This window comes from Bos indicus, chromosome 28 (assembly GCF_029378745.1).
Source record: "Bos indicus isolate NIAB-ARS_2022 breed Sahiwal x Tharparkar chromosome 28, NIAB-ARS_B.indTharparkar_mat_pri_1.0, whole genome shotgun sequence".
NCBI classification, from domain to species: Eukaryota; Metazoa; Chordata; class Mammalia; order Artiodactyla; family Bovidae; genus Bos; species Bos indicus.
Window position 1 is genome coordinate 8,032,811 of NC_091787.1, and position 24,132 is coordinate 8,056,942.

Below are 24,132 nucleotides of genomic sequence, written 5' to 3' on the forward strand. Positions count from 1 at the left end.
GGCTACCAGGTTCCACCGTCCAAGGGATTTTCCAGGCAAGAATACTGGAGTGGGTTGCCATTTTCTTCTCCAGGAGATCTTCCCGACCCAGGGATTGAACCCGGATCTCCCGCATTGTAGGCAGACGCTTTACAGTCTGTGTCGCCATGACCTCCATAGGGAAGCCCAGTGAAGGCTCTGGACACCGAAGCATGTGCACTTCCGAGGTTGGCAGTACTCTGTCTACTTAGGAATCAATGTGCCATGTGCACAGAGGGTGAGGTGTTCTGTCTTCTGTGAGGTGTTCAGGGAGGCAACAACAGAAGCTTTGAATTTGGGACTCTCCCGTACCATTCCCTTGTGCGTGCTTCTCTTTCCCTTTGGCTGGTTTTGGTTTGTTCTTTTTTGGCTGCACTGCAAGGCTTGTGAAATCTTAGTTCCCTGACCAAAGGTTGAACTCTGGACTTCAGCAGTGGAAGTGCTGAGTCCTAACCACTGGACTACCAGGGAATTCCCTGGATGCATTTTATTTATATCCTTTTGCTGTAATAAAACTGTAATCATAACATGTTCTTGAGTTCTGTGATTCCTTATGGTGAACCTGAGAGGTAGTAGGAACCTCCAAAATACTAGCTGGCTGGTCAGAAGAGTGGCCTGGAGACACATCTCCCCCCATATTTGTGACTGGTGTATTCTCATACAGCAATCTTGTCATACAGCAATACTGTCCCCATAACACGAAGTCTGGCTTGACTCTAGGGTAGATGGTGTCAAGTTATTGTAGGGTACTTATGGAAACATTTAGCTGACATTTCTAACCTAGTCCAAGAGCTTGGGAAAGCCCTTTTGCTTGAGTGATAATGAATCTGTGCATGTGTGCGCGCTAAGTCACTTCGGTCATGTCTGACTCTGTGACCATATGAACCTTCCAGGCTCCTCTGTCTATGGGATTCTCCAGGCAAAGAGAGAGTACTGGACTGAGCTGCCATGCCCTCCTCCAGGGGATCTTCTGAACCCAGGGATCGAACCTGAGTCTCTTATGCCTCTTGCATTGGCAGGCTGTTTTTTTACCACTTGCGCCACCTGGGAACCTGAGATCCTGTAAGACTGGAAATTTGATCAAAGGTACATGTCTATTGCCCGGACTGGGGTGAGATGTGAAGGTGCATATATATCACAGCAAAGCAGATGACTGATATCAGGGGATTGCACACAACAGAAAAAAAGCTTTTCCTTATATCATGCACACATACAGATTCTTCCTAGCCTTAACAGTGCACCTCTATCAGTTGATAGAGGTATGTCCTGAGCCACAGGTGGAACAGAAGACTTGTAAGGCCACACAGATGACCTGAGGCCTAGAACTTGACCCGGGGCAATCTGAGACTATGTGTCTGTTACCTTATGGCACTAAGGAAAGAACATGCTGTTCCTTCTGTTGTGCATTGCAGAACGCCATGTAAGTGGGAGGTGATTGCTATAAGATAAACCAAGCAACCTGCTGATACAAAGAACAGTTAGTGCAACTCCTGTGCCTCGGAATCTCTCAACCACTCTACGGTTATTCACTTGTAAACCATCTATAAGCATAGACTCCTCAAACAGAAACAGACTGTAAATCCCTGAGGCATGTTGCTTGTAAGTGGTATTGTTACTGGGCTGTGGACTGACAGTGGATCATCACCAGCGTTGTAAACAGAATGAAAAGTATCAGAGGGCAACATGGGTAGTAAGGACTGGTATGGTCATGTGAGACTTGTGTGTCAGATAAATATACCTATGTCTGTACTGATCACTGAAAAATTAAAGACTATCACAGATCATAGTCAAAAAAGTGGGAAACCACTGATCTAGTCCAAGCCCCTTATTTTCCCAGTCAAGATATTTAGATAAAGAGGTAGAGGTTTGTCCAAGGTCATGCATATACAGCCAGAGAACTGGGTCAAGGATCAGATGTCCCTACACCCTAGTCCAGGGCTCCTTACATGAAAACCTAAAGACCAACACTCTGTGTTAAGGACACTAAAATTATATAAATTTATATACTCTAAAAAGCATATACAAAAGCATATATATATATACACTTATGAGAAACAAGCGAACTTCCCTGATGGTCCAGTGGCTAAGACTCTGCACTCCCAATGCAGGGAGCCCAGGTTCAACCCCTGGTCAGGAAACTAGATCCCACAAGCCACAACTAAGACCTGGCACCATCAAATATATAAATATTGAAAACCAAGGTTCAAAGTGCCATAGAAGATCCTAAGCATAAAACATCCAGTCTTTGGATACATGAAAATGGAGCTCTTTCTGCTTTCTACAGAGCTACGTTTTAAAGACCTATTTAGGTTTTACTTGTGCAATGCCTGAAAGACAACATTTTCAAAATGAGTAATAACTCACTGTCCGCCAAATCCCTTACCCACCTGTAAGGAATCAGTTGCATGTATCACAGATGAGCCTGCCTCAGATCAGCGCCCCTGGCTCACGCCCACTCCTCCCTCCAGGTCACAGCTTCAGCTTGCTAAGTCTTGTGAGCAGGGACACCAGCTATTATGTCATAAGGGTAAATCTCAACGGAATGCAATGCTATTCTTTCCCCTGGTTGAACTTTACACTTTGTGACTTCAGTACCATACGTTTTCAGAAAATTGTTTCCATGACTTTTTTAAACTTATTTTTTGGCCTGCATGCCACACTGTGTGGCGTGTAGTCTTGGTTCCCTGACCAGGGGTCAAAACCTGCGCCCCCAGCATTGGAAGGTGGTCTTAACCCCTGGACCTCTGGTTTTTGTTGTTTTTTAGTCACTCTGTAGCACACCAGGCTCCTCTGTCCTCCACTATCTCCCAGAGTTTGCTCAGATTCATGTCCACTGAGTCAGTGATGCTGTCTAACCATCTCATCCTCTGCCACCCTCTTCTCCTCTTGCCTTCTATCTTTCCCAGCATCTGAGTCTTTTCCAGTGAGTCAGCTCTTCACATCAGATGGCTTCCAGTTCAGAAAGTGAAAAGTTAAAGTGTTACTCGCTCAGTCATGTCTGACTCTGCAATCCCAAGGACTGTAGCCCACCAGGCTCCTCTGCCCTGGGATTCTCCAGGCAAGAATACAGGAATGGGTAGCCATTCCCCTCTCCAGGGGATCTTCCCTACCCAGGGATCAAAACCAGATCTCCTTACTGCAGGCAGATTCTTTACCTTGCCACCGAGGAAGTCCAACAGTCCTTAAAAATAGTTTCATTCTATTGGGTGACCTTAAGTATCACAAGTTTTCCTGGGAGAATATTCTTCAAATTAAGAACCCACCTGCCAATGCAGGGGACACAGGTTTGATCCCTGCTCCAGGAGGATTGCATGTGTTGTGGGGCAACTAATCCCCTGTGCCACAACTGCTGAGTCCATGCGCCCTTTAGCCTGCGCACCACAACCCACTTGCTGCAACTAGAGAAAAGACCAGGACTCGGTGCAGCCAAAAATATATAAATAAAATTTTTTAAAAAATTGAAAAGTAAAAATCTGCCTTATAGCAGATTTACCAAGGACTGCAATAACCAATCTAATCACCAATTAAGAAAGCAGACCTACATTTGATATAAAATTCCTGTTATTAGGTTGATGAAATAAAATTAAAACCTAGAACTCCACTTATCATAAGTACAAAAGAAAGAAAGAAAAATGACTAGCTATCATATACCAGCCCTCAAAACTTTACTTCTTAGGGATTATCATTTGACCTCAGATCAATCAGTATTTCCACTTTTATTTAGATATTTTGTCTAGGTACAATAAATATTAAGGTTGTTTCATTTTTCTTTAAATTTACTCACTTTTAAATTTAGTCTCATCCCAAGTAATTCTTTGGACGGAAGAGCCTGGTGGGCTGCAGTCCATGGGGTCGCTACAAGTCAGACAAGACTGAGCGACTTCCCTTTCACTTTTCACTTTCATGCATTGGAGAAGGAAATGGCAACCCACGCCAGTCTTCTTGCCTGGAGAATCCCAGGGATGGGGGAGCCTGGTGGGCTGCCGTCTATGGGGTCGCACAGAGTCAGACACGACTGAAGCTACTTAGTAACAATAGCAACAAGTAATTCTTAAAAATGACAGGTATATTTGCAACATATGGTAAAATAATACATAACCACTAAAATTCTAAATGTTCACCCTACACTTAAAATCATCTCTCATACAATCAGCAGTATTACATGATGACTGAACTGCCGACATCTTAAAACAGTTGCTTCAAAGGTAGTATTACAACATGAATAACTGAAAAAGTGTCCAAGTTTCACATATATAAAAAATTCTGAAACTCAGTACATGAATTTATCACAATTTTATTACCAGTAGTCAGTGAGGGGGAAAAAAAAAAAAGCTTCAGGTTGTTACTTCTGCTTTTTCTGTGTCTTAGTTCGTCTACTTTTCTTCTGTCCTTTCTTTTTCTTCTTCATGAGAACAGCTTTTTCTCCAATAAACAAACCTTTAGAATTCTGTGCACTTTTCGAAGCAAAGTTAAGTCCCTGCTTAGGTTTACTGACATTCTTCAAACTAAGATTTGAATTTTGTTTTAACTTTTCTTTATGGACAGAACGCATGACTCTGAGTTTTCTTCCCATCAGTTCAGAATTATTTAATTTCAGAGCAAGATGAACAGCATCTGTATTCTGTAATAAAAATCAATATATTAAATTTTACAGAAACTCTTCTGCAAAGAATCTAGCAAAATTACAACTTTTATGGATTAGAATAATTTTCAAGCTTGTGATTCAGAAACCCCTGTCGGGAATTCCCTGGCAGTTCAGTGGTTAGAATTCTGTGTTTCCACTGCAGGGGGCACAGGTTCCATCCCTTGTTGGGAAACAAAGATCCCACCAGTCTCGGTGTGGCCAAAGAAAGAAAAAGTAGAAACCCCGCTCACTTCCACAGGTAGGCAAGTCCAAGCCGCAGTGTTTCAGCAGCGGTGCTTGCGGTTTTAATCATGCACCCTCATGCACTTCTCCCCAGGAAGCACTTAGGCTGTCTTGTCAAATGACCAGGTAAGCCCACAATCAAAGAGGCTTCATTTTTTCTCAATGTAAAATGAACTTTCAACTAAGGAGATGAATCCTAGGTGGCCTTTTAAACCAATGAAGCTCCTCCTCACGAGCCTCTTCCTACAAAGCCCCAGCTGTACTGGTTGACGTGAGAACAGAGAACTCTACTACAATCCTCGAGATGTCAGACTAGATGCCTTCAGGGTGCCATTTAAACCCAAATACGGTTACTCTTTTATTCTAACTCAGTGTTAACAACTCTAAATATTCATGACGTGTTTGTTATAGGGGTTTACAAACTTATCAGCAGTCAGAAGACAGAGAGCAGAGAGACAGTGAGATTGTTACACCACAGTCATGGATGGAAGCATAAGAATGTGAGTCCCTTCCTTCAAACCCATCTGGCCCTACATACGAAGAGCCTTAAAAACAGTCACATGTCTTGATCTGGTTAGTGATGACCCACTGGGGAACTTTCCTAAAGAAGTAATCCAAAAATGGAGGCAAACATGTGAAGGAAAAAACAATCACTCCAATTTCATTATTATAGGGAAAAAGAGAAAACAGTACACGTGTGACACTTGGGAAACACTAGGGAAAAGACAGTATAAATTATGTTACATGCCTCAATGGAGCATACTTACACAACAGAGAACATAAAGGCAGGTTACAGAACCTTATGTTCACAACATTAAGTATGACCACAAAAGGGCAGAGATAAAAACCGAGAGGACATATATGAAGGGGTGATTGTAGAGGGAAGAAAAACTTGAGTGCCTTTGGGTTGTTCGTGTAATTTTAGACACAAGATGCTAGTTAATATTTAGCGAACTAAATATAAATTGTGTAACAAAAACTAAAATTTTCTTCTAGCTGAGTGAAGAGTCCATTTTCTCCTTTTCCAGTAGGTAGAGATTTGGAGATTCAGTACCTTTAATGTTGTTGTTCAGTCACTAAGTTGTGTGTGACTCTTGGAGACCCTATGAACTGTAGCCCACCTGGCTCCTCTGTCCATGGGATTTCCCAGGCAAAATACTAGAGTGGGTTGCCATTTCCTTCTCCAGGGGATTTTCCCCAACCCAGGGATCGAACCTGCACCTCCTGCACAGGCAGGCAGATTCTTTCCTGCTGAGCCACCAGGGAAGCCCAATACTTTTAAAAGCCAGCATCTAAAACATTATTTAATGAAACAACTGACAAAGGATTAATTTCCAAAATATACAATACAGCTCATGAAGTGCAATACCAGAAAAACAACCCAATCAAAAAGTAAGCAGAAGACCTAGCACACATTTCTCCAAAGACATACAGATGGCTAATAAAAGCATGAAAAGATGCTCAACATTGCTCACTATTAGAGAAATGCAAATCAAACTACAATGAGCTATCACCTCAACTGGTCAGAATGGTCATCATCAAAAAATCTACAAACAATAAATGTTGGACAGGGTGTGGAGAAACAGCAACCTTTTTGCATTGTTGGTGGGAATGTAAATTGATGCAGCCGCTATGGAGAACGATCCGGAGATTCCTTGAAAAACTAGGAATAAACCTACCATTTGATCCAACAATCCCACCACTGGGCATAAACCCTGAGGAAACCATAACTGAAAAAGACGCGTGTACCCTAATGTTCACTGCAGCACTATTTACAATAGCTAGGACAGGGAAGCAACCTAGATGTCCATCGACAGATGAATGGATAAAGGAGCTGTGGTACATACACACAGTGGAATATTACTCAGCCATAGAAAGAAAGCCATCTGAGTCGGTTTTAATGAGGTGGATTAAAATAGAGTCTATTATACAGGGTAAAGTAAGTCAGAAAGAGAAAAAGAGTATATTAATGCATATATATGGAATCTAGAAAGACAGTACTGATGAACCTATTTGCAGGGCAGCAGTGGAGATGCAGACACAGAGAACAGAGTTACGGACAGTGGGGGAAAGACAGGGCCTGAACTGACAGAGTAACATGGAAACATATTAACATATGTAAACTAGCCAGCCAGTGGGAATTCGTTATATGACGCAGGGAGCACAAACTTGGTGCTCTGTGAAAACCTAAAGGGGTGGGATGGGGTGGGAGGTGGGAATGAAGTTCAGGAAGGAGGGGACATATACACCTATGGCTGATTCATGTTGATGAATGGCAGAAACCAACAGAATACTGTAAAGCAATTATCCTCCAATTAAGAATAAATAAGAAAGATACAAAAGTCAAAATGAATGAATAAATAAAACATTATTTCATGACATTAATATGGAGAAACAACCAGGACATCTCATGGTTAGACGCATAATAGAGCACAGTAGGAACAGTGCTCTATTATGGCAAGTTATGAATTTACTCAAGGTACAATTTGAGGGTGACAGCGAGAGTTATGGCTGAATGATGGGACAGCAGGGACAGCCTCCCCCAACACACTTCAAGGACGGTGACGCCACATTAATCTCCATACCTCAAAGAGCACATAGCCAAAGCCTCTGCCGACTCCAGTAACTTGATCCCGCACAATCCTCACGGCCACAACGTTCCCACAGGCCAAAAAGTGCTTCTCAACTGCAGATTCTTCGACTTCTAAAAACAGGTTCAACCAAAGGGGAAGTGAGGACTTGGAATAGCCTCAGGACGTTAGAGATGTTTAATTATACATCAAGGTAAGCACAGCCTCGCAGTAATTAGTCAAGTTACACTTCACATTTTGCAAAGTTAGTCTTAAAGCAAAACACTGAGTGACCACTCAGGTGATATCTGCATTACTTCAATGACAAACAGATAGCTTTTTATTTAAACGAACTTACTGTATGGGAGATTTCCCACAAATACGGATCTCTTGTCCCTCTGAAACACAAAATAAAAAAATCACCAAAGAGAAAACAGAAGTCACAATGAAGTCCACTCTTTCCCTCACCGCACATGTCTGATGGGGCTCCATCTCCTGATTCCCCTGCCTATCAGGCCCCTGTTGGATTTGGCTTCTGCCATCTTTCCCGCAGGAGTATGAGCCCCAGAGTGAGGAACTTCTGTTCACAGCTGGCACTGACAACATGGCAGTGCTCAAGGAAAGCCTGCTCCTTTGGAGGTGGGCACACTTTTTCTATAAAGGGCCAGAAAGCAAGTATTTTAGGCTTTGTGGGCCATGCAGTCTCTGCTGTACCCCTTGCCTCTGCTGTTAAAGCAAAATAACATGAAATTAATGGGCTTCCCAGGTGGATCAGTAGTAAAGAATCCACCTGCCAATGCAAGAGACTTGGGTTTGATTCCTGGGTCAGAAAGATCCCCTGGAGGAGGAAATGGCAACTCACTCATGTTCTTGCCTGAAGAATCCCATGACAGAGGAGCTGGCGGGCTACAGTCCATGGGGTTGCAAAGAGTCGGACATGGCTGAGCACGTAATGGGTATGGTTCTGGAGCAATAAAACTTTATTCACAAAAATGGGGAGCAAACATTGGGCCCTCAGGCCAGTTCACTCTTTTGTGTCACGTCCACCATCAAAGCCAGGACAGTCAGCCAGGTCTTGGTCATTTCTCATCTAGCTGCCCTGACGCCGATAGTAACACATTCTGTCTCTGCAGTGAGTTCTTACCAACTCATGCTTCATTCATTTCAAGAGACCCCAAGGAAAAGCTTCTGAACAAAACCCAGATTCCTCGACATGGCAGGCCAGGGTCATCATGACTGCCCTCCACATATTTCTCCAACAGCAACTCTGACTGTGGCCTGTCCTCACTCTACCCACTAATAACTGTATCAAGCTCTTGGAACCCCCACAAAGGATTAGGTTTTGGTCCCACCGTTCACAGTGTTCAAAATTTTTTTGCCCATACAACACTGATAGGACACCTGTTCTCCAGGAAACCCTCCTTTGTCCCTTCTTGCTGGCAACCTCCCACACTGAGTGGCCCAATCCTGAGCTGACGTTTATGACAATTTATCATAAAACAGTGCCATGGTCAGCCCATCTGCTCACCTTTACGTTGTGAACTTCTAGACAACTGAGACTGTGTCTCAGCACTAACATCTGACACAGAGCAGGGACTAAACACTATTAATGAGCAATGTAACTCGAGACCTTAGTCTATAAATAGGGTGCTGGCTCCAATGCTCTTTAATATTCCTTTCAGCCACACTCTCTAGGATTATTGGATCTGATGTAGGAGTGGGAACCACTTTCTTTTTTTTTTTTAATTAATTAATTTATTTTAATTGGAGGCTAACTACTTTACAATACTGTAGTGGTTTTGCCATACACTGGCATGGATCAGCCACGGGTGCACATGTGTTCCCCATCCTGAATCCCCCTCCCACTTCCCTCCCCATCCCATCCCTCTGAGTCCTCCCAGTGCACCAGCCCCGAGCACCCTATCTCATGCATTGAACCTGGACTGGCGATCCATTTCACATATGGTAATATACATGTTTCAATGCTATTCTCTCAAATCATCCCACCCTCGCCTTCTTCCCCCGAATCCAGAAGTCTGGGGAACCACTTTCTTGAAGCTAATGCTGACTTGGACTTCCCTGGTAGTCCAATGGTTAAGACTATGCTTCCAATGTAGGGAGCGCAGGTTCAATCCCTGGTTTGGGGAACTAAGATCCTACAGGCCGCATGGCACAACCAAAAAGAAAATAAAAGTCAAAAGCTAGAGGCTTCCCAGGTGGTTTAGTGGTAAATAATCCACCTGCCAATGCAGGAGACATGGGTTCAATCCCTGGCTTGAGAAGATCCCCTGGAGAAGTGGCAACCCAGTCCAGGATTCTTGCCTGGGAAATCCCATGGACAGAGGAGCCTGGCAGACTACAGTCCCTGGGGTTACAAAGAGGTAGACATGACTGAAGTGACTGAGCACAAGCAAGGATGAGCAATGCTGACTTAAGCCCTCGCCTGCCCCAGGCGCCCAGGCTGAGACCACAGAGGGCAGAGGCGGCTTCCTCTAATTCCCTCATGCTCCCGGCTAATCCAACTCTTCTCCCAGCACAAGCTCAGAAGAAAATGTTCTTCTCTACACTACTGCAGCGAAATTCTTCAGACAGTGCAAACCCTACTTACGGAGGAGGTCTCAGTTGCAAGATCCACTCTAACACGAAATCCTTCTGCAAATTGGGCCCCATTTCTGTTATAAATATGAAGGGAAAATGGCTGTTAAAAACAGGCACTGAACTACTGGGGTATTTAATCTGAAGTGAACCCAAAGAATAAAGACAGCATGGACTCATACGTAGAATAGTTCTGTTCAAACATCAAAGAGATGAAATTACCTTTCCAGTGCTTTTGTAGCAGCACTCTCATCCTTAAACACAACATAAGCATTAATATTTTTCTGATCGGGATGAATTTTACGCCTACATAAAAAAAAAAAAAAAAGTGTAAAATTTGCTAATCCCAAAGTCACTAAAATAAATACAGCTCGTTTTACACTCTCATTCAACACCTATGACAAGAATTTCTGGGAGGATTTTCATAAATTCTTTTCATAAACATTTAGTAACAACCCCCAAAATAACACACAACATGTACAGATAGTGGTGAAACACGCGACCTCCGCCCTCTTCCCAGTCATCACAGTGGGCAAGCAGAAGACTGCCCCAGGCGACCCCACCACATGACCAACGGTCCCCTTAGCTGCACCTCTGTATCTCACACACACATAAACGGGAAAAACAACTTGCTTTTTTCTTTTTACTGTAAAATAAAAACTACACAAACCTGTAAACGTGCACAGCTAGGAAATTATTAACAGGGTAGTACCCAAATAGCAAAGCACTCCAGTATTCTTGCCTGGAGAATCCCATGGACAGAGGAGGCTGGCAGGCTATAGTCCATGGGGGTTGCAGAGTTGGACACGACTGAAGCAACGTGGCACTTAGCACCCTTGTAGCCTGTCCGTGGCCCCAACAACTGCAGCCCCTCCGCTCCTTCAAAGGCAACCACCACTCCCACCTTTATAGGAACTACTTCCCTGCATGTCTATGTGGTTTTACCACTGAGGTGTCTACCCCGAGACATACTTGGGTCTTGTTCAGTTTTCCACTTGAAAAGTCTTCAGAATCCTGTTTAATCTGATTCCCCATTTATCTATCTTATAGTTTGACCTAAAGAATTTCCCTGGAAAAAACTGGCCAGCCAACAGCAATCATGAGGCACCTCTGATTTGAAGATGCATTCTGGCAGAGGAAGGAGAGATCAAATTGCCAACATCCACTGGATCATCAAAAAGCAGGAGAGTTCCAGAAAAACATCTATTTCTGCTTTACTGAATGTGCCAAAGCCTTTGACTGTGTGGATCACAATAAACTGTGGAAAATTCTGAAAGAGATGGGAATACCAGAACACCTGACCTGCCTCTTGAGAAACCTATATGCAGGTCAGGAAGCAACAGTTAGAACTGGACATGGAACAACAGACTGGTTCCAAATAGGAAAAGGAGTACGTCAAGACTATATATTGTCACCCTGCTTATTTAACCTCTGTGCAGAGTATATCATGAGAAATGCTGGGCTGGAAGAAGCACAAGCTGGAATCAAGATTGCCGGGAGAAATATCAATAACCTCAGATATGCAGATGACACCACCCTTATGGCAGAAAGTGAAGAGGAACTAAAGAGCCTCTTGATGAAAGTGAAAGAGGAGAGTGAAAAACTTGGCTTAAAGCTCAACATTCAGAAAACTAAGATCATAGCATCTGGTCCCATCACTTCATGGGAAATAGATGGGGAAACAGTGGAAACAGTGTCAGACTTTATTTTTGGGGGCTCCAAAATCACTGCAGATGGTGACTGCAGCCATGAAATTAAAAGACGCTTACTCCTTGGAAGGAAAGTTATGATCAACCTAGATAGCATATTCAAAAGCAGAGACGTTACTTTGCCCACAAAGGTCCATCTGGTCAAGGCTATGGTTTTTCCAGTGGTCATGTGGATGTGAGAGTTGGACTGTGAAGAAAGCTGAGCGCCGAAGAATTGATGCTTTTGAACTGTGGTGATGGAGAAGACTCGTGAGAGTCCCTTGGACTGCAAGGAGATCCAACCAGTCCATTCTGAAGGAGATCAGCCCTGGGATTTCTTTGGAAGGAATGATGCTAAAGCTGAAACTCCAGTACTTTGGCCACCTCATGTGAAGAGCTGACTCATTGGAAAAGACTCTGATGCTGGGAGGGATTGGGGGCAGGAGGAGAAGGGGACGACAGAAGATGAGATGGCTGGATGGCATCACTGACTGGATGGACGTGAGTTTGAGTGAACTCCGGGAGTTGGTGATGGACAGGGAGGCCTGGCATGCTGTGATTCATGGGGTCGCAAAGAGTCGGACACGACTGAACGAGTGAACTAAAATGAACTGAACTTTGAGCTTAAAAATGTTAAGGTAAAGGAGATGTGTGCCTTAGAACTGATGAAATGTGATACTTGTGATTTATAATAGAATATTTAGATGCAAAACTTTCTTATTCTCTTCACCCAGTATGTCTGATTAAACATCTCTGAAATTTCTCATTTCTCGTGGCACATTTTAAGTCATTCTGCAATTCTTTCTGTGACTCTACAGCTTACATTGAGGCTTGAAGACAAACTCCTGACAAATTTATGTTATTATAGACATCAGAAACAATAAACCATGATGGTTCATCCAAATATACACATTTGTGAGGTTAAGAAATTATCTCATTTTTCACCAAAATGGAAGAGAATTTACAAGTACTCCCTTTCTCTAATTATAAACTTACTTTATTGCTGCCAACTTTTTGGACAAAGTTCCCTCTGCTGGAATCTTTAAGAGAAAAAAAAAAAGTATTACAGGAAAGTCATCATTTGACATTATTTCAAAATAATTATAATTAATCGAATTATAAATACCTAACTCTGATATGGAATAAAAATGAAGGAAATACTGAACCAGAAACAACTGTCCTAGTGCCGTATGAATGGGGCCTTGTGGCTGAGGACAAACATTCCCAGCGACAGTGCCGCATTCAGATTTCACAGGCAGCGACTCTCCAACTAGGCAGGAATAACAGATGACTCGAAGGGGTTGCTGGCATATGAGGAGACGATGTTGTTGAAGACACATGTGAAGAGTGTTAAGGAAAACTGTTTTATAAAATGGGCATGGAAAAAAGGGACACTTCTAAGTTGACATTTTATTGAATATGCTGCTGCTGCTGCTGCTGCTAAGTCACTTCAGTGGTGTCTGACTCTGTGCGACCCCATAGACGGCAGCCCACCAGGCTCCCCCGTCCCTGGGATTCTCCAGGCAAGAACACTGGAGTGGGTTGCCATTTCCTTCTCCAATGCATGAAAGTGAAAAGTGAAAGTGAAGTTGCTCAGTCGTGTCTGACTCTCCGAGAACTCATGGAGTGCAGCCTACCAGGCTCCTCCACCCATGGGATTTTCCAGGCAGAAGTACTGGAGTGGGGTGCCATTGCCTTCTCCGATTGAATATGCTATCTTCACTCATATCTCTCTGAGTTTATATATGCCAACTGGCAAAAACAAAACCCTTCAGTATCTGTCCTCGGACAAACAATGGAATCTCCCTTTTTTCAGGATCATGCTGTTTTCAGTCATATACAGTACCTAAGAGTGATGGGAACGGGTAGGGAAAACTTTATGGAGAAGGTGGAAATTCAAGTCAACAATGGTGACTAACAGCAATGTGCCAAATACCGCCAGGTACTGTGAACAGGAAGGTCAAAAGATGCAAATTGCCAAGTTCACAGTCCAGGGGTATCTGTAAACACCAATCTCATTTAGGGCAGTCACTATACACCTCCTCTGGAAAACCTGTCTTTTAGTCATTTGATAGTTTACATAGTAAAAGTAAGAAACTGAACTACTACTTCTTAGTCTGCCTTGCTCAAGCTAACAAATGATAAAGCTCTCAGAATATACACAGAAAAATAGTCCAAGACATGCAAAACGCCCACACGAATAATCAACATGTGAATGCCAGGCATCAAAATTCGTCCCCTAGGTGCTTTCTAGGCGCTCTCAAGGACCTGTGCCCTGCTACTAAAGATGAGAATGAATAGATATAGCATAAGACGATAAATTACAAAAAGGATTCAGAGGAAGAAAAATACCACTTGATGTTACAAAGCATCAAAAAGCCTTGAATAAGTGACATCTTAAGTGCCTTCTGTAAAATACATATTATCTTGATGAGCAAAATGAGAGTTTAAGGATTCCCAGAATATACAGTGAAATACTACTCAGCCATAAAAAAGAAGGAAATCTTGCCATTTGCGACACCATAGATACATGCTGAGGGTATGCTAAGGGAAATAAAGACCAATACCCTATGATGTCACTTATTCATGCATCTAAAAACCAAAACAGGGAATTCCCTGGTAGTCCAGTGGTTAGCAACTCCGTGCTCTCACTGCCAAGGGCCCAGATTTGATCCCTGGTTGGGAAACTAAAATCCTACAAGCCTCACAATGTGACCAGATAAAAAAACAAAATAAAACTCAAGAGATACAGAGAACAGATTGGTGGTGACCCAGAGAGAAGGGGGTGGAGAGTGGGCAAAACGAGTGAAGGGGCTCAAGTGCACAGTGACGGATGCTGACTAGACCCATGGCGGTGACCATGCTGTAGTGTGAACAAACACTGGACTGTTACACTGAACGCCTGAAATTAATATAATGTTACATACCAATTTTACCTAAGTTAAAAAAACAAAGAACTGAGCAAAAGGATGTGGGTGGGAAGGCCCACGTGTTGATCTGCTAGAAGCGCAGCGCCCAGGCTGCAGGACAGTCACGTGTGGAAGAGCGCAGGGCCCCAGGGCCGCCCTGCACAGACCGTCAGGATGTCGGGAAGAACAGCTAGAAAAATGACAAGATTTTAGGCACCTCCATACATATTTGATGTGAACCGGTGTAGGTGCTGGTGACCCAGCGGGCAGCTGGGCTCAGTCTGGTGGCACAGAGGAGCAACATCACAATGTCCCAGCCGCCTCCTAAGGACTACAGTGAGGTGCCGGCCGCCAGAGGGCGGACGGCAGGGTCACCTGATGCACCAGTAATCCATGGATACGAAGAATCAGGGCTGGCTCCTCAAGGAGAACACCAAGCCAAGGCAGGGGTGTGTGTAATGTTCATGGGAAGGGAGGTGGAGGAGAGAGATTTTGGGTTAGGAGCTCCAGGAAGAAGTGCTTTAGGAAGATTAAGTAGACAGAGGTGTGTTGGCTACATGTGAGGCAGACAAAGCAGGAACTGTAACAGGCCTTTGCAACTATTTTGGCCAGAAGTGAGAACTTAGGTGGGACAATGCAAAAAGAAAGGAATGACTCATCTTCAGAAGAAACCACAGTTGAAAACCAGGCAGGGATGACAAGCAACAGGCTGGATGGGCTAAAGAGTCCAAGGCTGGCAGTCTGAGCGGTACTAAAGAACAGGTAATCAGTAGATGGCATAGGATAGGGTTGTGGATCGATACAGGTAAGGTGAGCACAGAGGGGCTGGCAGGACAACCCTGTGGATGTGTCAGGCAAGGATCTGATATGAGGAAGCAGGACTCAAGAAGGGCTGACAGAAGACACATGTGATAAACGGAAGAATCTAAAACCGTGATAGTAATTATGGAGACTGTGCCAAAACCTTAAGGTCTACTTTTAGAGAAGTGGGCAGTTTTGCCTGCTGGGGACGTTTGGCAATTGGTTGTTACGACTTGGGTGGGAAGGATGCTACCGGCACCTAGTGGACAGAGGCCAGGGATGCTGCATTACAAAGGTCAGTGTCCAACAACACACAATTACCCAGCATCAAATGTCAATGGTCTCACGGTTGAGAAACCCCATTTTAGAGAGTCACGTTGAGAAAGAGCAGTTTGAAACGAGGAATAAACATTTCTTATATTCTAATACATATTAATTGTATTTTAAAAAATCTATGAATGATGCTTCTTCATGCTCCAAGGAACATGGCTGTAACTGGTCTACAGAGCACTCAGTTGGTGAAATCAGATACCATTTGCTTCCATACAGTTTTAACATTAAACCGATTAAACATACTTTATCCTTCTATGTCAGAGCATAAGCACTGCTCTCCAGAGTCAAGCAAACCCTCCATATGAACAGCTGTGATTCCAGAAATGCTACTCAATAGGTTGAACATCTCCACCTGTTCAACTGACTCACAAACAAAAGTCACAGATTCACCCTCCAAAATATACTTAGGAAGGATATCATTTTACTATGTGAACTCATTAAATTACCTAACCAAGTCCAGGGGTCAGTAATAGACAGCAGGTGTGACTCTGCTTTGGCGCTACATTTGAGCCTGTTGGTTTTAAAGGTTAAAGTCAAGGGCTCCTTCATCTCACTAAAACCAACACATGAAAACGTCTGATTTACATGCAATACATTTTCAGATGATGTACTTTCAAGGAAGGAAAACATACCAGAGAACGAAATCGTACAGATTCTATCTGTCCATACTCTTTAAAAAATGACTTCAGCTTCTAAAAAAGAGAAAAAAAAAAGATACATATATTTTAGTCCATTTTAAGAACATCAAGTAAGTACCACAAAACAGAATTAAGTAAAATGGTTGGATAATCTTTTCCTGCCACGTTTCAAGAATATTTCAGGAAAAGTAAGTAACTATTCAGTTAGAAGACAAAAGTTTTTAAGTAACTATTCAGTTAGAAGACAAAAGTTTTTACTGAAACTTAGGTAAAAAAAAAAAAACAACACACAATTCATGTTACTATCCCTGAAATACACATTTCTGCCTTTCAATCTCTCAAAATCTTTTACTACATGTAAACTAGTACTATATGCTCCATAGATTCTGTCATCTTTTCACACTGGCTTATTTAAACCAGAAATGGATTTTAAGGATGCTTATGTCACTATGGGAAATTTCCCAATTGTCTGGAACCGAGACCATCAGATTCAAGAAAAATCTTTGGGTGAATTATATACATTATGCTTATGACTGGCTCAGGATGTGATGAATGTGTATATTTGACAGCTCACACAATAATGTCTATAAGCAACTTGAATTCAAAAATAACTTATTAAACATGTAAAGCTCCACAAACACTCCCCTCCCTTGAGCCCTTATAATCTAACATGAAGATAAGTAACCAAACCAAAACTATCCTACTACGGAAAATGGCTTATCTTCTACAAAATAATCACCCATCAAAAGCTAGGAGACAAAAGGTCAAAGGGGAAAGGGAAAACCCAGAAAGTAAGCTTCTTGTACTGTTTTAAGAAAGTGGAACTGAAATTGTTCCTTAAAAGATAAGCAGGATTTTGACCCAAGGGATTGCCATCAGGGTGACTATCACATGAACACACAGAAAGAAAAGGGCGTGTCTTGGTTGATCGAACTCCAGGTAATGGAGGGAACTTAGGGAGGAGGGATTCATTTTCATGACAAATATTTATCAAGCCTCTACTACACATCAGGCACTGTTTCAAGTGCTAGTGACAGAGACGTGAAGAAGAAAAATACACATCCCTGCACACACCGTGCTGCTGTTCTCGTGGCATGTAACAGAAGAGAAAGCTGGAGGAAAAAACCAGAGAAGACCACTGCGACAGTTCAGATAAGATTTGCAAAAGCCCGAATTAGAGCAGAGACTCTGGGAATGGAAGGGAGCAGGTGGATGCTGGAATGAATCTATCAAATGATTTATATAGTCATTTATAATGAAATTATGTATTAATTATGTACTTATTCAATAAAGTGATATCAATGGCCTTCCTGGGCAGCTCAGACGGTAAAGAACCTGCCTGCAATGTGGGAGACTTGGGTCAATCCCTGGATTGAGAAGATTCCCTGGAGGAGGAAATGGCAACCCTCTCCAGTATTCTTGCCTGGAAAATTCCACAGACAGAGGAACCTGGTGGACTGCAGCCCATGGGTTTGCAAAGTCGGACATGACTGAGCAACTAACACACAAACACAAAAACAAAATTATGAATTAGTAATTTCTCTGCATGTTTATAATACACAGACTATACACTCACCTTCTTATTACAGGTGACAGGCAAATTCCCAACAAACACAGTTCTCTCATTCTTTAATCTCTCTTCTTCTTGGTTGATTTGAATTTTCTTTCTTTGATTTACAACTGTCTCTTCTACATCATCAAGTAATTCTTTATCTGCAACTGTAACACCAGGTTGAGAATTTTTCCTTTTCTGCCCTTGTTTCTGGTGAATTTCTTCTTCTAAATCAGCACTTGCTAAAGCATCTTCCCTTTTTAAGCCAAAAAAAAAAAAAAGAGGGCATGGAAGTCAGGTCTAGCATTTGGCAAAGCACAGATTAGGAATGCTTCCCACCTCCTGGCTTTCCTATAAACTTACCATTCATAATCTACATTTAAATAGCATTATCAAAATGTGACTCATATCTTTAGGAAACTCAAGAATTAGCAAAAGGTCAATTTCTGAAGATAGTTTAAAACTGCCAACTAATTAAGCAACAAAAGTTCACTCAAACAAAAGCTGGTTCACTTGAAGTTCTTGGGGATTTAGTTTACCTGCTGCTGCTGCTACGTTGCTTCAGTCGTGTCCGACTCTGTGCGACCCCATAGACGGCAGCCCACCAGGCTCCCCCGTCCCTGGGATTCTCCAGGCAAGAACACTGGAGTGGGTTGCCATTTCCTTCTCCCGTGCATGAAAGTGAAAAGTGAAAGTGAAGTCGCTCAGTTGTGTCCGACTCTTAGCGACCCCATGGACTGTAGCCTACCAGGCTCCTCCATCCATGGGATTTTCCAGGCAAGAGTACTGGAGTGGGATGCCATTGCCTTCTCCAAGTTTACCTTCTACCAGTGCCTAATTTTATTCTCTGCTCTAGAATTCTAGAGTTACTGCAGCACTCCCAGGGGCTCTATTAAGGTTAACAGACCAGCAAAGTATTTAACTTTGTAAAACCAATCTGACTAACAGAAGAGACCAGATTTCCTACTGCAATATTTAAAGGACTGCTTATCAAAATTATTGGCTTGGCCAAAAAGGTCATTTGGGTCTTTCCATAAGATGGTATAGAAAAACCTGAATGAACTTTTTGGCCAACCCAATAAATTCTGCCAGTATTGTAAAGTATCAGTGCACTTGGATAAGCACACCAGTCCAGAAAGAGAACTGGACCAGGAACTTAGGAGTGAGAGGGGAGAAGGAGTAGTAGGCATCATCAAACTCATTCATTCATTCGCTCAATAAATATTTACTACTCAGTTCTAGCCTCTGAGGATACAAAGATAAGCAGACCATTAAAAGCTTTTAACAGTCTAGTCTCTGAGGAGACAGGCAAGCTTCACCATAAAATAGTAACATGTATAATACCTGGTGTAGAAACATAAAAGAAACAAGAGACATTCTCAGAGGAGGAAAGGCAGTATACAGCATGTGGTCAGTCCTCAGTGAATGATGACCATTATCATCCCTCCACTAGACCACAATTTCCACTAAGGAGAGGGTATATGCCTAGTTTTCCCATTTACTATGGCATTTAAAGTACCTAGCAGGAGTGAGATGAAATGAGACGCAACAGTAAGGTAGGAACCAGATCAAGAAGGACCATGCCTGTTATGCAAAAGTGCTTAGATTTTATCCCACAGAAGACAAGGAGCTCGTGAAGACCCTGAAGGTGCCTGAAAAAGGTCATTTAGCAGCAGCTGCTGTTCAGTCACTCAGTCGTGTCGACTCTTTGGGACCCCATGGACTGCAGCATGCCAGGAGGTCTCCCTGTCCTTTACTGTCTCCTGGAGTTTGCTTAAATTCATGTGCACTGAGTCAGTGATGCCATCTGAACATCTCATTCTCTGTCGTGCCCTTCTCCTCCTGCCTTCAATCTTTCCCAGCATCAGGGTCTTTTCCAATGAATCGGTTCTTTTCATCAGGTAACCAAAGTATTGGAGCTTCAGCGTCAGTCCTTCCAATGAACACCCAGGACTGATTTCCTTTAGGATGGACTGTTTGGATCTCCTTGCAGTCCAAGGGACTCTCAAGAGTCTCTTCCAGCACCATAGTTTGAAAGCATCAATTCTTCAGCACACAGCCTTCTCTATGGTCCAACTCTCACATCTGCACATGACTACTGGAAACACCATAGCTTTGACTAAAGCAGAGCAAAGTGATGTCTGATTTTTAATACGCTATCTACATTTATCATAACTTTTCTTCCAAGGGGCAGTCGTCTTTTAATTTCATGGCTGCAGTCATGTCTGCAGTGATTTTGAAGCCCAAGAAAAAAAAGTCTGTCACTGGTTCCACTTTCCCCCATCTATTTGCCATGAAGTGATGGGACCAGATACCACGATCTTGGTTTTTTGAATACTAAGGTTTAAGTGAGCTTTTTCACTCTGCTCTTTCACCCTCATCAAGAGGCTCTTTAGTTCCTCTTCACTTTCTGCCATTTGAGTGGTATCTGCATATCTGAGGTTGCATATTCTGCATATTTCTCCCAACAGTCTTGCTTCCAGCTTGTGATTCATTCAGCCTGGCATTTCACATTATGGGCAGCAGAGCAGAAGATAGTTATGAATGCGGCAAGGCTGGGTAAGGGAGACCAGTAAAGAGACAGTTACAACTGCAGGCATCTCAGAAGACAACAAACTCACCAGAGCAAGAGAGGTGGTGGAAAGGGAAATCACATTATAAGAGATAATTAAAAGACAGCATCATTAGGACTTGAGAAACGTAGGGAAAAGAAGAGTCTAAGATGACTCCCAAGTCACAGGCTCAGGCAACTGGAAGGCTGATGGCACCACTCGTGCAGAGGAACAGGTATGATGAGTATAATGAGATCAGTTTGAAACATCCTGAATTTGATGTGTATATGAATAAGCCGATGGGCAGCAGAGCATTGCATGATAGGACACTGCCAAAGAATTGATGCTTTGGAACTGTGGTGCTGGAGAAGACTCTTGAGAGTCCCTTGGATTGCAAGGATCCAGTCCATCCTAAAGGAAATCAACTCTGAATATTCATTGAAAGGGCTGATGCTGAGGCTGAAGCTCCAACATACTGGCCATCTGATGCAAAGAGCCGACTCACTGGAAAAGACCCTGGTGCTTGGAAAGAGTGAGGGCAGGAGGGGATGACAGAGGACGAGATGATGGATGGCATCAACAACTCAATGAACATGAATTTGAGCAAACTCTGGAAGATGGTGAAAGACAGGGAAGCCGGCGTGCTGTAGTCCGCGAGGCTGCAAAATGTCTGACACGACTGAGCAACTGAACAACAAGAACAATCAACAGGCTGACAAACAGATATACAGGCTTACAGATCAAGCAACAGAGATCAGGGGATTACCCTGATGGTCCAGTGGGCTTCCCTCATGGTTCACACAGTAAAAAATCTGCTCTCAATGTGGGAGACCTGGGTTCGATCCCTGGGCTGGGAAGATCCCTTGGAGAAGGAAATGGCAACCCACTCCAGTATTCTCGCCTGGAAAATCCCACGGACAGAGGAGCCTGGAGGATTACAGTCCACGCAGTCACGAGAAGTTGGACACGTCTGAGCAACTAACACTTTCACTCTCACCAGTGGCTAAGATTCTGCGCTCCCAAGGCAGGGGGCCCGTTTTCCATCCCTGGTCAGGGAATTTTATCCCACGTGCTGCAACTGAAAGATCCCTCGTGTCACAACTAAGACCTGGCACAGGCGAATAAATCTGTGTTTTAGAAAGAGACAGTGAGATCAGAATGCTAGAGCCACACAGACTGGGAGACTGCCCAGATTGATGGGTATAAAAAAGAATTATGAGATGACCAAGAACAGAATCCTGAGCGAAATGAACATTTAAGGAACAGTCAGAAGGAAAGGTGCCTGAGACAACAGTGAGAAGGAACAGACAGAGAACTGGAAACTCAGAAGAGGTTGACACCAAAGAATGCAATAGCTTCAAGAAGAATGGCAACCACATGACATGTAAAAGAGAGGGCTACAGTTAGAGGCAGTGCTCCCTATTAAATGTGGCACCTAGGTCAGAACGGCTTCCCTGAGCACTGTTTCAGAAGTATGGTCAGATCAAATAAAAAATTAACAACCAGAGTGCCAGTGTGTGGAAGGGAAGATAGATCAAGAAAAGGAAGAGAGAGCAAGTGGAGATTTCTTTTTCTAAAAGCTCAATGATGAAAGAAAGATTTGGGGGTCACATATGCCTGTGGACAGTTGGATTTCTTTAAGATGAGAATCTTTAAGACAATCTTGAGTGGACAGATCAAAGATACAGGAAAAAAGCAGAAATGGATATAGGTATCTGATGGCATAACCTCTGAGAAGACAGAAGAGGTACGTGATATATAAACAGTACAGGTGACTGCAGTAATCTTGGACAGGGAGTAAGACACCCTTCTCTGAAAGCGGAAGAAACTAAAACGTGATAGCTGCAATCAGGAGGAGGAGGAAAGGAAGCAATTCACAACTGTTAGCAATTCATGACTCTCAGAATAGCTAACAAGACCACCTGCCAACAGAGAACAGAGATATAAAGAGCGTGAAGAGAGTGGTCTAGAGACTGAGGAAAGTTAACTAGAAACGTATAGTGTTTAAAAAATAAACTGTTTAAAAAAAAATTGAGCTAATGGAGGAATCTGATCTCTGAATAAGTTTTAGAAAACCAAACTCATCTTTTATATACACGAAGTAATATTTATAGATGAAATCTAAGTCTTAGGTTTGCTTCCAAACAATGAGGAAGATATGAACAGGATAAAGATGAAACAAGCTTTGCCAAGTATTAATTACTGCTGATGCTGGGTACATGGGGTTCCTTACTCTTTTCAATTTTTGAATATGTATGGGACTTAACATAATAAAAAATTTTTAAAGAGAACTATCAAGTGAGAAAAAAAACTAAAATGAATATTACCAGTGTAAGAATCTCAATTTCGTTACCATCTGATTTCTTTCCCATCAACTTAAAAGAATTTTACCAACCTGTTTGCCAACTTCTTCTCTGCATCAGAAAGTTTCTTCTTCACTTTCATTTTTTTGGCAGGTTCTTGCAAAAGTGGCCTTTGGATTTGGGGTGAACTTTCTTCCTCCTCATCTCGTTTCCTTTTTTTGATGGCTTCCTTTTAAAAGTTTAAAGTTATGTTTGAGACCTCATCACTTACTAGTCTTTCAAAGTAGCATCTTTTCTCTCTCACTGGTATATCCAGTAATGAAAGGTTACTGAAAATTGATCCTATCTGCCCCAGTTTACAAAGCATCCCCTGCAAGGTAGGTTGCTTGTTTTAAAGTTGTTTTAATGGGCCACTCGTAGCAGAACGCAATGACTTACTTCAGGCACAGGCACGTACACGGGTTGAAGCTGAGGGTTCACAGAGCCGAAGAGGGAAGCCAGTCGACCGGTACTACCCCTGGAGGGTTGCTTGCCGCGGAATAAACTATTGGCGACTTGTCCCACCTCATAGTCTCCTTCCAGATTCCCACAAGCGCCGTCGTCCGGGTTCTGTCTAGACACGGACGCCAGAGACTCAACGACATGATTCTACGCACCACCCCTCGCGTCCCAAGCTCCCGAACGCATTCCCGCCCAGGCAGACAAGCCACGAGCCACTCACCCCTCCTGCGCACTCTGCTTTTTCTCACGTTTGTTCTTCCCTTCCAGGGCCATTCTTCACCTAAAAGCCTCCCAGCCCGCAGCAACAGCACGTGAACCCGCACTTCCGGGTCTCGGCCGCTCGGCTCTCGGAGCCACGCCCCTTCCGCCCCAGGAGTCTCTGTGGACGCGCTAAGGGTGGAGACAGCGGGCGAAGGGGCGGAGATAGCGGATGAGGGCGGACACAGCGAGCCTGCCGGTCGAAGCCAGACTTTCGAATCGGTTCGCACTTAACTCTCTTTGGATGAAACCGAGTCTTCTTCCGTGAATAGTTCAGGTCTGAAGTAGGAATAAGAATCAGCCGCTGTGAGTGGGCTACGAATCCAAGCAGAGGTAAAACACGTACGAGAATCTCTGCGTTGTCCAAGACAGAGGAGGTGTGTCGGGAAATGAGGTTACAAAGATGTAGGTCACACTGTATTAACAAATGATGAATCGGTGTGAAGGATACATGGGGCTCCTTAGTGCTGCTCTTGCAACTTTTCTGAAATCTGACATAATTTCAAAGTAAAATTGAGAAGAAATTGTGGTAGACCACAGCTCTAAC

General features: G+C 43.2%; 1 protein-coding gene and 1 non-coding gene across 3 annotated transcripts; one reads left to right on the forward strand and one right to left on the reverse strand.

The window, feature by feature from the left end:
- Positions 1 to 2,083: 2,083 nt before the first annotated feature.
- On the forward strand, positions 2,084 to 2,156 carry TRNAG-CCC (transfer RNA glycine (anticodon CCC)). Its single transcript has one exon. It is a non-coding gene; the product is annotated as a tRNA-Gly (tRNA).
- Positions 2,157 to 4,296: 2,140 nt separating this feature from the next.
- RBM34 (RNA binding motif protein 34) lies at positions 4,297 to 23,703 on the reverse strand. Of its 2 annotated transcripts, XM_019954212.2 has the most exons (11): positions 23,548 to 23,703; positions 23,265 to 23,439; positions 22,919 to 23,055; positions 17,996 to 18,227; positions 16,414 to 16,473; positions 12,735 to 12,778; positions 10,273 to 10,356; positions 10,064 to 10,127; positions 7,814 to 7,853; positions 7,471 to 7,589; positions 4,297 to 4,639 (listed from the first exon to the last, which is right to left on the reverse strand). In XM_019954212.2, exons 1-11 carry the CDS (start codon positions 23,598 to 23,600, stop codon positions 4,361 to 4,363), a joined length of 1,287 nt encoding a protein of 428 aa, XP_019809771.2. In that variant the 5' UTR covers positions 23,601 to 23,703; the 3' UTR covers positions 4,297 to 4,360. The 2 variants fall into 2 exon arrangements, with proteins under 2 accessions (XP_019809771.2, XP_070638284.1); XM_070782183.1 differs by lacking the exon at positions 10,273 to 10,356.
- Between the last annotated feature and the right edge of the window lie 429 nt (positions 23,704 to 24,132).